The sequence below is a fragment of the Ptychodera flava genome, chromosome 22 (genome assembly GCF_041260155.1).
Source record: "Ptychodera flava strain L36383 chromosome 22, AS_Pfla_20210202, whole genome shotgun sequence".
NCBI lineage: Eukaryota > Metazoa > Hemichordata > Enteropneusta > Ptychoderidae > Ptychodera > Ptychodera flava.
In genome coordinates this window covers 10,837,896-10,852,572 of record NC_091949.1, presented here as the reverse complement: position 1 = coordinate 10,852,572, position 14,677 = coordinate 10,837,896, and the positions used below count along the sequence as shown (strand labels likewise).

At 38.8% G+C, this 14,677-nt stretch overlaps 2 protein-coding genes across 4 annotated transcripts in view; one reads left to right on the top strand and one right to left on the bottom strand.

Annotated features, from left to right (window-relative positions):
• The window catches only part of LOC139122653 (annexin-B12-like), a 47,572-nt gene extending 33,520 nt beyond the window's left edge, over positions 1-14,052 (bottom strand). The window contains exons 1-4 of one of the 3 annotated variants that reach the window (XM_070688246.1): positions 13,983-14,052; positions 9,617-9,784; positions 8,109-8,198; positions 4,864-4,941 (exon numbers count right to left, since the gene is read on the bottom strand). In XM_070688246.1, coding sequence (XP_070544347.1) covers positions 4,864-4,941; positions 8,109-8,198; positions 9,617-9,784; positions 13,983-14,042 — 396 coding nt within the window. In that variant the 5' untranslated portion in view covers positions 14,043-14,052. The remainder of the gene's footprint in view (positions 1-4,863; positions 4,942-8,108; positions 8,199-9,616; positions 9,785-13,982) is intronic. The other 2 variants (XM_070688249.1, XM_070688250.1) reach the window with 2 other exon arrangements.
• LOC139122663 (uncharacterized) overlaps positions 1-14,677 on the top strand; it is a 249,372-nt gene that overhangs the window by 141,351 nt on the left and 93,344 nt on the right. The window lies entirely within an intron of this gene.

The window sequence follows — 14,677 nt, the reverse complement described above, 5'->3', positions numbered from 1 at the left end:
GAGAGATTTAGGGGTATCTGACAGAGATGACAGTTGACAGATGGATTGAGGGATATCTGACAGATGTCAGTTGACAGATGGATTGAGGGATATCTGACAGATGACAGTTGACAGATGGATTGAGGGATATCTGACAGATGACTGTTGACAGATGGATTGAGGGATATCTGACAGATGACAGTTGACATATGGATTGAGGGATATCTGACAGATGACAGTTGACAGAGGGATTGAGGGATATCTGACAGATGAAATTTGACAGAGGGATTGAGGGGTATCTGACAGAGATGACAGTTGTGAGAGAGATTGAGGGGTATCTGACAGAGATGACAGTTGACAGATGGATTGAGGGATATCTGACAGATGTCAGTTGACAGATGGATTGAGGGATATCTGACAGATGACAGTTGACAGAGGGATTGAGGGATATCTGACAGATGACATTTGACAGAGGGATTGAGGGGTATCTGACAGAGATGACAGTTGACAGATGGATTGAGGGATATCTGACAGATGACAGTTGACAGAGGGATTGAGGGATATCTGACAGATGAAATTTGACAGAGGGATTGAGGGGTATCTGACAGAGATGACAGTTGAGAGAGAGATTTAGGGGTATCTGACAGAGATGACAGTTGACAGATGGATTGAGGGATATCTGACAGATGTCAGTTGACAGATGGATTGAGGGATATCTGACAGATGACAGTTGACAGAGGGATTGAGGGATATCTGACAGATGACATTTGACAGAGGGATTGAGGGGTATCTGACAGAGAAGACAGTTGAGAGAGAGATTTAGGGGTATCTGACAGAGATGACAGTTGACAGATGGATTGAGGGATATCTGACAGATGACAGTTGACAGATGGATTGAGGGATATCTGACAGATGACAGTTGACAGAGGGATTGAGGGATATCTGACAGACGACAGTTGACAGAGGGATTGAGGGATATCTGACAGATGACATTTGACAGAGGGATTGAGGGGTATCTGACAGAGATGACAGTTGAGAGAGAGAGATTGAGGGGTATCTGACAGAGATGACAGTTGAGAGAGAGATTGCGGGGTATCTGACAGAGATGACAGTTGACAGAGAGATTGAGGGGTATCTGACAGAGATTACAGTTGTCAGAGGGATTTAGGGGTATCTGACAGAGATAACAGTTGACAGAGAGATTGAGGGGTATCAAAACAGAGATGACAGTTAACAGAGGGTTCAAAGGGTATGTGACAGAGATGACAGTTAAGAGACGTATTGAGAAGTATCTGACAGAGATGACAGTTGACAGATGGATTGAGGGGTATGTGACAGAGATGACAGTTAACAGGGGGATTGAGGGGTATCTGACCCAGATGACAGTTGTCCGATGGATTGAGGGGTATCTGACAGAGATGACAGTTGAGAGAGGAATTGAGGGATATCTGACAGATGACAGTTGACAGATGGATTGAGGGATATCTGACAGATGACAGTTGACAGAGAGATTGAGGGATATCTGACAGATGACAGTTGACAGAGGGATTGAGGGATATCTGACAGATGACATTTGACAGAGGGATTGAGGGGTATCTGACAGAGATGACAGTTGAGAGAGAGATTGAGGGGTATCTGACAGAGATGACAGTTGAGAGAGAGATTGCGGGGTATCTGACAGAGATGACAGTTGACAGAGAGATTGAGGGGTATCTGACAGAGATAACAGTTGTCAGAGGGATTGAGGGGTATCTGACAGAGATGACAGTTGTCAGATGGATTGAGGGGTATGTGGCAGAGATGACAGTTAACAGAGATATTGAGGGGTATCTGACAGAGATGACAGTTGTCAGAGGGATTTATGGGTATCTGACAGAGATAACAGTTGACAGAGAGATTGAGGGGTATTAAAACAGAGATGACAGTTGACAGAGGGTTCAAAGGGTATGTGACAGAGATGACAGTTAAGAGACGTATTGAGAAGTATCTGACAGAGATGACAGTTGACAGATGGATTGAGGGGTATGTGACAGAGATGACAGTTGACAGAGGGATTGAGGGATATCTGACAGATGACATTTGACAGAGGGATTGAGGGGTATCTGACAGAGATGACAGTTGAGAGAGAGAGATTGAGGGGTATCTGACAGAGATGACAGTTGAGAGAGAGATTGCGGGGTATCTGACAGAGATGACAGTTGACAGAGAGATTGAGGGATATCTGACAGATGACAGTTGACAGAGGGATTGAGGGATATCTGACAGATGACATTTGACAGAGGGATTGAGGGGTATCTGACAGAGATGACAGTTTGAGAGAGAGATTGCGGGGTATCTGACAGAGATGACAGTTGACAGAGAGATTGAGGGGAATCTGACAGAGATAACAGTTGTCAGAGGGATTTAGGGGTATCTGACAGAGATGACAGTTGTCAGATGGATTGAGGGGTATGTGGCAGAGATGACAGTTAACAGAGATATTGAGGGGTATCTGACAGAGATGACAGTTGTCAGAGGGATTTAGGGGTATCTGACAGAGATAACAGTTGACAGAGAGATTGAGGGGTATCAAAACAGAGATGACAGTTGACAGAGGGTTCAAAGGGTATGTGACAGAGATGACAGTTAAGAGACGTATTGAGAAGTATCTGACAGAGATGACAGTTGACAGATGGATTGAGGGGTATGTGACAGAGATGATAGTTAACAGGGGGATTGAGGGGTATCTGACCCAGATGACAGTTGTCCGATGGATTGAGGGGTATCTGACAGAGATGACAGTTGAGAGAGGCATTGAGGGGTATGTGACAGAGATAACAGTTGTCAGAGGGATTGAGGGGTATCAAAACAGAGATGAAAGTTAACAGACAGATTGAGGGGTATCTCAGACAGAGATGACAGTTAACAGAGGGATTGACGGGTATCTGACAGAGATGACAGTTAAGAGAGGGATTGAGGGGTATCTGACAGAGATGACAGTTAACAGACGGATTGAGGGGTATGTGACAGAGATGACAGTTAACAGACGGATTGAGGGGTATGTGACAGAGATGACATTAACAGAGGGATTGAGGGGTATCTGACCCAGATGACAGTTGTCAGATGGATTGAGGGGTATCTGACAGAGATGACAGTTGACAGATGGATTGAGGGGTATGTGACAGAGATGACAGTTAACAGACGGATTGAGGGGTATGTGACAGAGATGACATTAACAGAGGGATTGAGGTGTATCAAAACAGAGATGAAAGTTAACAGACGGATTGAGGGGTATCTCAGAGATGACAGTTGTCAGATGGATTGAGGGGTATCTGACAGAGATGACAGTTAACAGAGGGATTGAGGTGTATCAAAACAGAGATGAAAGTTAACAGACGGATTGAGGGGTATCTCAGACAGAGATGACAGTTAACAGAGGGATTGAGGGGTATCTGACAGAGATGACAGTTAACAGAGGGATTGAGGGGTATCTGACAGAGATGACAGTTAACAGACGGATTGAGGGGTATGTGACAGAGATGACAGTTAACAGACGGATTGAGGGGTATGTGACAGAGATGACATTAACAGAGGATTGAGGGGTATCTGACCCAGATGACAGTTGTCAGATGGATTGAGGGGTATCTGACAGAGATGACAGTTGACAGAGAGATTGAGGGGTATCTGACAGAGATGACAGTTGAGAGAGGGATTGAGGGATATCTGACAGATGACATTTGACAGAGAGATTGAGGGGTATCTGACAGAGATGACAGTTGAGAGAGAGATTGAGGGGTATCTGACAGAGATGACAGTTGAGAGAGAGATTGAGGGGTATCTGACAGAGATGACAGTTGAGAGAGAGATTGAGGGGTATCTGACAGAGATAACATTTGTCAGATGGATTGAGGGGTATCTGACAGATGACATTTGACAGAGGGATTGAGGGGTATGTGACAGTGATGACAGTTTTCAGAGGGATTGAGGGGTATCTGACAGATGACAGTTGACAGACGGATTGAGGGGTATCTGACAGAGATAACAGTTGTCAGAGGGATTTAGGGGTATCTGACAGAGATGACAGATGGATTGAGGGGTATCTAACAAAGATGACAGTTGACAGACGGATTGAGGGGTATCTGACAGAGATAACAGTTGTCAGAGGGATTTAGGGGTATCTGACAGAGATGACAGATGGATTGAGGGGTATCTAACAAATATGACAGTTGACAGACAGATTGAGGGGTATCTGACAGAGATGATGGACGGATTGAGGGTAGCTGACAGATGATAGTTGACAGAGGGTTTGAGGGATAGTTGACAGAGATGACAGTTGACAGAGGGATTGAGGGGTAATTGACAGAGGGATTGAGGGTATCTGACAGAGATGACAGTTGACAGAGGGATTGAGGGGTAGTTGACAGAGATGACAGTTGACAGAGGGATTGAGAGGATCCAACAGCGATGACAGTTGACAGAGGGATTGATGAGTATCTAATGGAGATGATAGAAGAATTGAGAGGTATCTGACACAAATCACAATTGACAGATGAATTGAGGGGTATCTAAAACAGATGACAGTTGACAGAGAGTCAGTCTGCATAGGGTGATAAGACAGGGTTTAGTCAAAACATGAAGGAAATAGCTGTCAGGGAGATAATGATAGTCGGATGGACAACAAATTTTATCTAAACAGATGAGATTATAACATCTGAGGGAGAAAAGAGTTCAACACACTTTTACAGCAGAAGGAAGGATAATCCTTGAATTCAATGGAAGTATAACATAGGCTAGCAGAGACATTTGATAATGAAATCTGGCCCGGTTCATTAGATGGGTTAAGTTTTGCAACCATGAGGCAAATAAGGCACAGGTCACATCAACACAGGTGTACCTCTCACTTACCGCCGCTGCCGGAGGTACATTTCCATACGGCTGGCTACTTCCATATGGTTGCGAAGGATATGGTGTTCCACCCATTGGCTAATGATAAGGAAAGAATGGAATGTATACGACAATGAAAGTTGACACATGCAGAGATTGGTAACATGCAACAAATGATATGATCACAGAAACACGTACAAAGTAATTTACTGCTATTAATTTCAGAACATAGCCATATTTAATTTAACTGCAGGAACGTTTTGCAGCCATTTTTCATGACTAGTTAGACATTGACAGCTTTATTTTAGGGTGCATGTAAACAGGAAATAGTCTGCCTCATGCTTGGTTCTTATCAGCCATTGCAGGCTGAATAAAATGTACAAAAATTATCACTTTGAATGAGAGATGTGTTAGTCAAAAATAAGAGCAATATGAAATACATTGATACATTGTCTGTCAGAAGTACCTTGTTTGGCCGTACTTAAATTTATAATCAGTCAAGATCATCAACATTTTAAATATCATTACAAGCTTACCACTTCAACATTAAAAGCATCATTATAAATTACAATTTGATAAGATAAATGAGAAAAATACTCATTTTTCTAGAAATGAATATTTTAATTGATATCTTCATTCATTAATGATCTTGATCTTGATGTTATCAAATCGGAATATTCAAATTGTTTGCCATGTTAAAAACTGGCCATGTCCACATCAAAATAGGAATGGACATGTTTACATAGACATGGGTTATTTTGACGTATCACTGTCATTACAGCAATTTAAAGCTAGTACACTTTGATTATCAGAATTTTTTGACATCCTTTATATGTCAGTGCTGCATTGTTGTGACATTTCTTCACATTCACATTAATCACGTAACTAGATTCCGTGAGTCAAAGTCTGGTACAATTCCCTTTCAGAAATGCAACCCTATATCCTGCACAAGTAGGTCAAAACTTACCACAGGAAACAAAGCATTCAAAATTTGTCAGTGAAAGGGTTATATTACTTAAGGTAGAATGCACCCCGGGAACAGATATTCGGACTCTCTAATTTACAATTTTTTTCTGATCTACCAAATGAGGGGGCTCACTTTAAAGCTCTTGGAGATAGAGAAATTTTCAGTGTCTCAGTTTTTCAAAACCGAAAATTACATTTTTCTCCATAGAGTTAAAACAGGGATGGCAGCCATTTTGAATTTCAAATATCAGCAAATTTTGGTGATTTGTTTTTTCTAGTACTAACAGTTGCAAGGTAACCCCAGATTTTTATTCTTGATTTTGAAAGAGAATCATTAAGATTGAAAGATTCCTTATTGAAAGTTTGAGTAAAAGTTTAAGTCTTTCACTATTGAGGCGCATACTACCTTAAGGTGTAATATAACTTGGGAGGGACATTCAAACTCCAAACTTTTAACAAATCTTTGCTGGTACGTTGCTTGAGTGGACTTAGCTTAACCCTTGAGTGCTGTAATTTTTCCCGCCAAAATTTTAGTGTAACATTTTACCAATTTTCTGTAATTATTTGATAATTTTGAACCAAGTGGAAATTATATCTCATTGGCTATAGTTTTTTATCAAAATTAAGGCAAAAATCTGAAAAAAAACTGACTGGGGATATATTTTTTTAAGGTAACAAAAATGACTTTGGCGCTTAAGCTCTCAACTCATCAAATAGTTGGAGTTCTTTTTCTTTAAAATTAAAGTAGAATGTACCTTTGGGGTAGATATTTGGACTCTCAAACTTTTACAATATTCTTTTGGTCTACCACCTGTGGGGGCTCATTTTGAAGTTTAGGGAGTAAAGAAAGTTTTCACCATCTTAGATTTGTGAAAATCGGTGATTTTACTACTCCCTGGAGATAACACAGGAATGATGGCCATTTTGTATTTAAAATATCCGTGAATATTAGGTAATTTGTTTCTCTAGTATCAAAATTTGCATGGTGACCCTTGATCTCAAGTTTCGATTTTGAAAGAGAATGGTTGAAAGTTTGCTTGAGAAAAGTCCGAGCAAAAGTTGAAGTCTGTCATCTTCGAGGCGTTTAACTACCTCGAGAGGTGAATATCAGGGTTGTTATTAAAAGAAGCTATCAACCAACATCAAAAAACATAGAAATAAATACATTCAAATTTGTTAGTAGATTTACATTATCATTAAACACACAGCACAAACTACAAACTTGAATTGATTGGCATGTTGTATTCTATGGTTAGCCTTGTTCACATCTAGAAAGTAATCTAACAATTGACACAAAAAGACAGCTGATCTCAGTAGCTGTGGTCAGACTAAAATATCTGACGGTGCACATGAAGTTTAATAGCCAAATGTACTACAATTAATTTCTATATGAACTGCAATAGAAATTGATATAATCAAGTAAGTTGTTGTATTAATGAAGAAATACCATACAGTTTCTATTTGTTGCCTTTAACTGTGCCATCATGACAGCCCTTTTATGACCCCTGTGTGATGTTACATCCTGGTATTTTCAGAGTGGCATGTGACCTTCAAAATTTGACATTTTACTGCCAGAAAATGGCAATTTTCCGTTTTTAAATAAAATCATACAATACAAGAGGATTTGGTGAATACTGATGACTGGTTCAGAGTTTAAGCCATCAAACTGGTAGAATCGTACGAAATTAATACTAACACTGGAATCAAAGGATGCTACCTGTAGCATTCATCCTTACAGTGTCTTGATTACCATTAGTATATTGTTTACATGAATATACACTGGTCTGGATATAATGGCAAATCAGTGAAGAATAATATTCATGTATGTACATTCCCCAAAACCAAACTAACAATGGCAGCCCCTGGATCATGCAAAATACCAGGATGTACGGTCATGGAGTGGTCATCAAATGGCCTATCAGATATTAGTTCTAAAGCAGCACTGAACTTTACACAGTTTGAGTCCTACTTTCAAAATACACAACAAAAGCAAAGTCGTGCATTTCTAGAACAGCTCCTGAGTTTATCCTCTGGTTTTTGATAAACCACAAAACAAGTACGGTAAGTAAAAACTGACTGGGGTATGAGCATTTCACTTTTTTATTTTCTTATCAGCTTTCTGATAATATCTGTCAATTTGTTAAAAAAATAATAAATCATATCAAAAACAGAAGTATATACAGTTTGTAATCTTTTCCTAGCATTGATTTTGAAAGAAAGATTACAGCTAGCACCAAATTATATTGAATTTGCTGCACAGAAACAAAGCAGGTAAGATTGCTATATACTGAATAACTTACCACACTGGGAGTGCTGGACGGCATTTGTCCGTAGGGAGAGGAAGGATAGGGTGTGCTAGTGTTTTGTCCGGGATAGGTACCTGAGGGATACTGATTGGAATGCAAGATTTCATTCCCGTTTTTGGAAGTTGTTTCATCTATTCCAGTATGAAATAGTGATCACCAAAAAAGTCACATACTATCATATCAAGTAAATTTAAACACACACTCTTCAATGCTGTCCTGTAATCATTTACACATAACTATTTAAAATTTTCTGATTTTCATTGTTCTTCACTGACTCATACTATTACAATTTTCGTTTTACATATTATGTTTTTATTACATGCCTCTCTTACATAACTTTCACTTCAAACTTTTGGGATCATTTGCAAATAAGAATCACATGCTTAATTTCAATGACATACAGAAATCCTTAAGAAGTAGAACAATTTTAATCATCGAATGGTGCATTGATATATTTAAATCAAGTTATGCGATTTATAAATTTTTCCTGCTAAATTTTCTTAAAACCTATTTCCTATGTAAAACATGTAATTTGAACATTTCTAAATCCAAAAGTTGTAAAGTTGAAAATAGTTCAAGTTCAATTCCAGTCAAATGATGACTATGCTGCCCGCTGCATCATCAACAAGTTACAATTGAATCCTATGAGGTGTGTAATGTTCGATATGTGAGGCATGTAATAATCTGAAGTTTTACACAGCATTGTGCTATTTATCTATATTCTTGAAAAAGAAACCAATTTTTTTTCTACATGAAGTGACACTGTTAGGAGACAACACATGAACAAGTGAATGCTGCTTTACAAACTTGAGTACTGCGACAAAAGCAAGCCAGCTTCCCGGTGTGACCTTTGACCCAATGTCCATCATGACATGAAAATATCATGAAGCAATGACTAAATGAAACACTGGACTGTGTGATGTCTTGGAGATTGCATCTTGTTGATGTGAACATTGAATCTTCTCCATGATGGCAATGAGATTGAAGTAGCACCATCTACCACTCAGTCATCAGGACTAATAACTTTGCCAATAAATCATGTCCTTTGGCGTCATTTCCTGCGTAGTCATAAATTCTAACCACTTTTGAACCAGCTGTTTGTATACTTAAAGATCTTCCAGTGAGAAATTCTAAACGGAATTATCGGTCAAATTTACAGCACTGGAAAAGTCATATAAATTCTCGTGATAAGCAAAATTACAGTATAGTAATGTTATCTTGCCAAATTAGGCATTATGGTACTTGATCTATTGGTGGCATAATCAATTGCTGCAAAACCTGAGAAACGGAAACAAACTGCGAGGGTAATAAATTGATGAGCTGTTGAAGTATGAGGATGCAACGTGAGGTCAGCCAACGCACCTGCAAAATGGTTGATTAATTCAATGCCAACATTAATACAGGTATACATGTGATGAAGCATTTCATGGGGAGACGTTGTTGACAAGTTGACACACAACAAATTAAGCCCTAATGTGCACTAGAACTTTACAAATTCTTACCTGGGCTGGGGGTGGTGCACCGCCTTGGCTCGGATAAGGCCCAGGAGGGTACCCACCCTGAGCTGGGTAACCAGGTTGTGCCCCTGGGTAAGTTGAATGACCAGGAGCACCTGCTGCTTGGGTTGCAGACTCTGGTGTTGGCATGCCACTGAATCCTGGTGCTGGAGGCTGTAAGATAAAGTCATTATATTGTCAGAACTTCCTACATGTAGTGTATGCAAGAAAATCTGAAGGGGTCCATTCACTTTTAGTTTCTGTACATTGGTCTATTTGTTCTGCTATAAATATCTTGATTAAGGTAGAATGCACCTCGGCAACAGATGTTAATTCAGACTCTAAAAACCTTTAAAATGCTTTTCGGTCTACAACTTGCAGGGCTCATTTTGAATTTGATAGAGTTCCTCAAGTTTTACTACAACAGCTTATTTTTGTGCTAACGGAAATTTAAATTTCTTACACTGAGTTAACATGGGAATGGTGGCCATTTTGAATTTCAAGAGTCAGGAAATACTACATAATTTGTTTCTCAAGATCCCTGATTTTTATTCTTGATTTCAAAAGGGAATGACTTTGAATTTCCTTAATGAAATTTTGAACAAAAGTTTAAGTCTTTCCATTTCAAGGCAGGTACCTTAAACTAAATGATATGGATTAGAGGGTTGATAAGATTTTATTTGTCCAATTTCTGACTTCAACCAAGAGGTAGTTCTGCATAGTAAAGAATTAAAAACAATAGTTCAAAAGATAAACGAGAGATCTACATGATTTATTGTTTAATTATCATTTATGCAATTGATCAAAGAGTTATCGACGCTGTGATGCGCTGATAAGTCTCCTTGATTCTCCATTCTACCTCAAACAAATACACTTAAACATTTCAAAATGCAGAATATACAAATACATTTCTCACAAGAAAGCAGTGAACTTCTTTACATACATTTATGGTCAGTTCTCTGTAATCTAAGACCATACAAAATAAAATCTATACATGATATGACCAATGTCCACATCATTCAAGTGTTCTTTAACAATGCATATTTTGAATGACTTGTACTATTCACTAACTATGACAGATATTGTTTTGTTATTGATCTCACAACAAAATGATGACACATTGCCCTAATGAGGGGTCCATTCTCAACAGTTTTGGCTAGTCTTACTCAGTAGTCTTGCGGTAGAATGTGCCTCGGGGACAAAAATTCAGGCTTTCAAGTTTTATTTATTCTCTTTAGATCTACCACTTGTTGGGGCTCATTTCAAAGCTCTTGATGAAAGAAAATTTTTCACTGTGATTTTTTGTTTGATAATCATATTTTTCCCCCACAGAGTTAACACAGGGATGGCGGCCATTTGGAATTTCAAATATTGGGGAATCTTAGGTAATTTGTCTCTCTTGTACCAAAGTTTGCACGGTGACCCCTGATTTTATTCTTCCTTTGGTAAGAGAATAGTCGCAAGTTTAATTGAGGAATTAGCTTCAGCAAAAGTTTACTTACTTCACTCTCAAGGTGAAGTGTTAGTTGTTCTTGCACTCAGACTGCACTGACGATAGTATACATGCTAGTACATGCACGCATGTACACATATGCCACTGGTACAGAGTGAAACAATCACAGTCTTGTCAACACAGTTGATGCCTTATGGCAATGCAAGCTCAATTCCTGTTTAAATCCAGGTGTTTTTACTTAATGCAGTACATGAATATTCATATCACATTCAGACAGACACCGTGCAGAAATTCATGGTACTCCATGCCTAGACTCTTTCACAGTCTCATAGCTGTGTAATATATGATCTTGTCATATCCCTGACTAATTAAGCTAAAGACAACCTAGCTGAGCAAATTGGAGTACCGGTACACAGATCGGAGTTTCACTATCAATATAGCCAATGCTATGGGCTTTGCAAAGATGTACCTATTTAGGGTAATTCAGTACAAGTCAGATATTTGCAGCAGTGTAGCAACCAGGGGCCATGCTAAAGTCTAACCTTTGCCTAGCAACGCTTTGCAATTTCCTACCAAACTGTACATGAACAGCAAGTAGTGGGCTGGACAATAACCGATTATATACTTATAAAGATTAGTAGTATCTTGTGCAGTCCGCTTTGTAAGTTCACCAAAGAAAGAGTTGTAAACCTACTATGTTGTGAATGGTAGCTTTGCTGTAAGAGTAATTTCCTCTCAATTTGCTCATTTTCACTTTGAATCAAACAGGCAGCTCTCTTGGAGTCAACTTTTAAACATGTGTCACTATAATTAAATCATAATTTCAAATGAAAACTCTGAATCAAAAATCATGTTCAATGACATTTTGTGACATATATTTTTTAAATATCAAAATAATCCTTGATTAGGGATTGGGTTCATCATAAATTCTGCTGCAGGACAGCACACCCTCATAACATGTATGTTAATACCTTTCTTTTTTTGATGGGCTTGTGAATAATTTACAGGCAAATATATGTTAAAACAAACTGTGTTAGCTAGATACATGTACTTGTATACAACGATGTACTTTCAATTTATCCTATACCAATAGATGCAAACATCTTTAATGAGATGATCCAATCATCAAGAATTATGAAAGGACACGCTTTGTTGCACAACGAAATGAACATGGCGATCATAAACTATTTTGCATTTAATATCATTGGGTAAGCTACAGAAAGATCAGCACAGGATCCTCTGTGATTGTAAATCACTAGATAAAACAAACAATTCAAACATCTCGAAAGCAAAAAAAGACAGCTACTTGTACCGTTGTCACAATCTGACCTTTGTTCAGACAAACCATAAAGTCATAGTAGGGGTTTATTTACAGAAAAAACAGGCAACCACACTGTATGCATAAAATAAACCGAGAAATGTTAACTTTGCTACTAGGATAAAAGGAATTTACATCTATTCAAGTGTGTGCTCATTTACAAGACTTAAATATGCTCGTAAAAGAGATCTGAAACTGAGCTGCCAAGTATCAGGCCTTAGTCTAGAACCTGTCATCGGTTACAGTGTGCGCGAGGCTTTGGAGGGAGCACTAGCAGTACACCATAACCAAGGAGAGGTCCTCAACTAATCTGGTCCATTCATATACAGATAATACTGTGTGACGAAGGTCAGATGGCATCATTTTTTGCTCATAGCGATGTTGTCATGCATGTAGTACCTGTGTTTTATATCTGTTTCAAAATGATTTGTAAGGATGATTTCTCCTGGCAGAGCAGCCCCCCACCCCCCATCCCCTACCCCGAGGTTGAATCACTTTGTGTACATACATTGTATACCGGAATCACTTTGTGTACACAGTGCCTATATTTAAATATTGGTAACTAGAAAATCAGAAACACTGTTTTTATCATTGGCTTATGTTATCACAGCAGAATTTTGTATGACTATATGGCACTCAAGAATTTGACCTTTCAGGGGCGATTTGGTTTCTGAGAGATTTTTCCAGAGTGATGAATTGCACATGCTAATAAAAGTTATTTTGTATTGTCATATTTGGAGCAAAATCAAACACATTAATGCAAAATCAAGCAATAAAGTCTTCAAAATTTCTGACAATGACCGACTGTATGACTGATTCTAAATGTAAATTGTGATAACTGTCACTGGGCACTGTGTACTATAGCTCTCTCTATATATACACTGGTATATATGGGCACTGAAAGCTAAATACTGAAAGTCACTCATCATGTCAATTCCTATTGCAAATACATTAATGACTTTGCTTTCTCCAGAAATCAAAATTCCTGGTAATATTGTGCTCCTACACCAATCCTGTCTAGTATCTCCACTCCGTCTTTTGGCCTTGGTCCATACTCCGTACATGGACGAAGGCCAAAAGATGGAGCGGAGATACCAGACTAACACCAATCACATTACCTGGTAACAAGACTGTGTGGGTTGAACTTCCATTGAAGTTCCAATAGTTGAGATTTTATCCAAAAAATAAATGTGCTTTTTTAACATATGATTTGAACAGAGTGTTCATCCCATTCACAGTATTGAACAGCAAAATCTCAATACATCTTCACATTATGAAAGTAACCATAGACAGTATGCTCTCTCCTACTATCTATGCAAAATCCCAACACACATCCACATTATCACATCAAGGCACTCTGTGTACTTTGATAATTACTCTAGTACTGCATGCACAGTTTTATCTAAACCGTAACAAGATCTCCCTTTGATTCAGATCATAAAAACTATAGACAAAAATTAAATACATAGATACTAATAACCTACCCTAAATAAATCAAACACTGATTACCTAATTCTCTGATTGCTCTCATATAATACTTTCACTTCTCTATATGATTACTTTACTGTAGTAATTGTTATTGGAGTTATCTATTGACTTACATATCCACCAGCTTGCTGTCCCGGATAGGGGGCACCTCCACTGGGATATGCTTGAGGCATTCCTGGTTGTGGCTGAAAATAAAGTACATTTGGATACCCGAATCACTACTTTCGAGGAGCAGACATGTTTACATTGCATTATGGGAAATATCGCTGAGGTCATAGGGGTCATTCGTGCCAAAATGTGCGCGGCGCGGCCTCAACGTACATGCATGCACGGTGTTTGAATATCAAAACAAACAGCGTCGAGGAACCGTACTTTCATGCGCGTACAAGACCAACGTCTGTCGATTTTATTACGACAAAATTCCACATCTAGGGCGATATTTTCCATAAATGTTATTTATCTTTTATGAAGGTAAACGTGCGGGGCAACCCCAGCCTAGCCCTTGGCCTGGTTAGAAAATACCACAGTCGTTTGGAGAGCTATTCAGCACTGGGACTATTCGCCCCATAGACGAGTGTACAGAAGCGAGAAATACCCCAAGTCTGGAAACAGAATGGCTATAAAAACCACGCCATGTCACATTCCGTGTTCGATTTCACTGTGAAAATTAGCAAGTTCATCTATCATGCAACCGTCGATCGTTCCCTATCATTCTAAAATTTCATACCTGATACTTTATCTGATTCAAAAACGCTCGTTTCGTGTGATTTTCAGCCGAATTCGACGGACACCTCGCCAAAACCTGGGG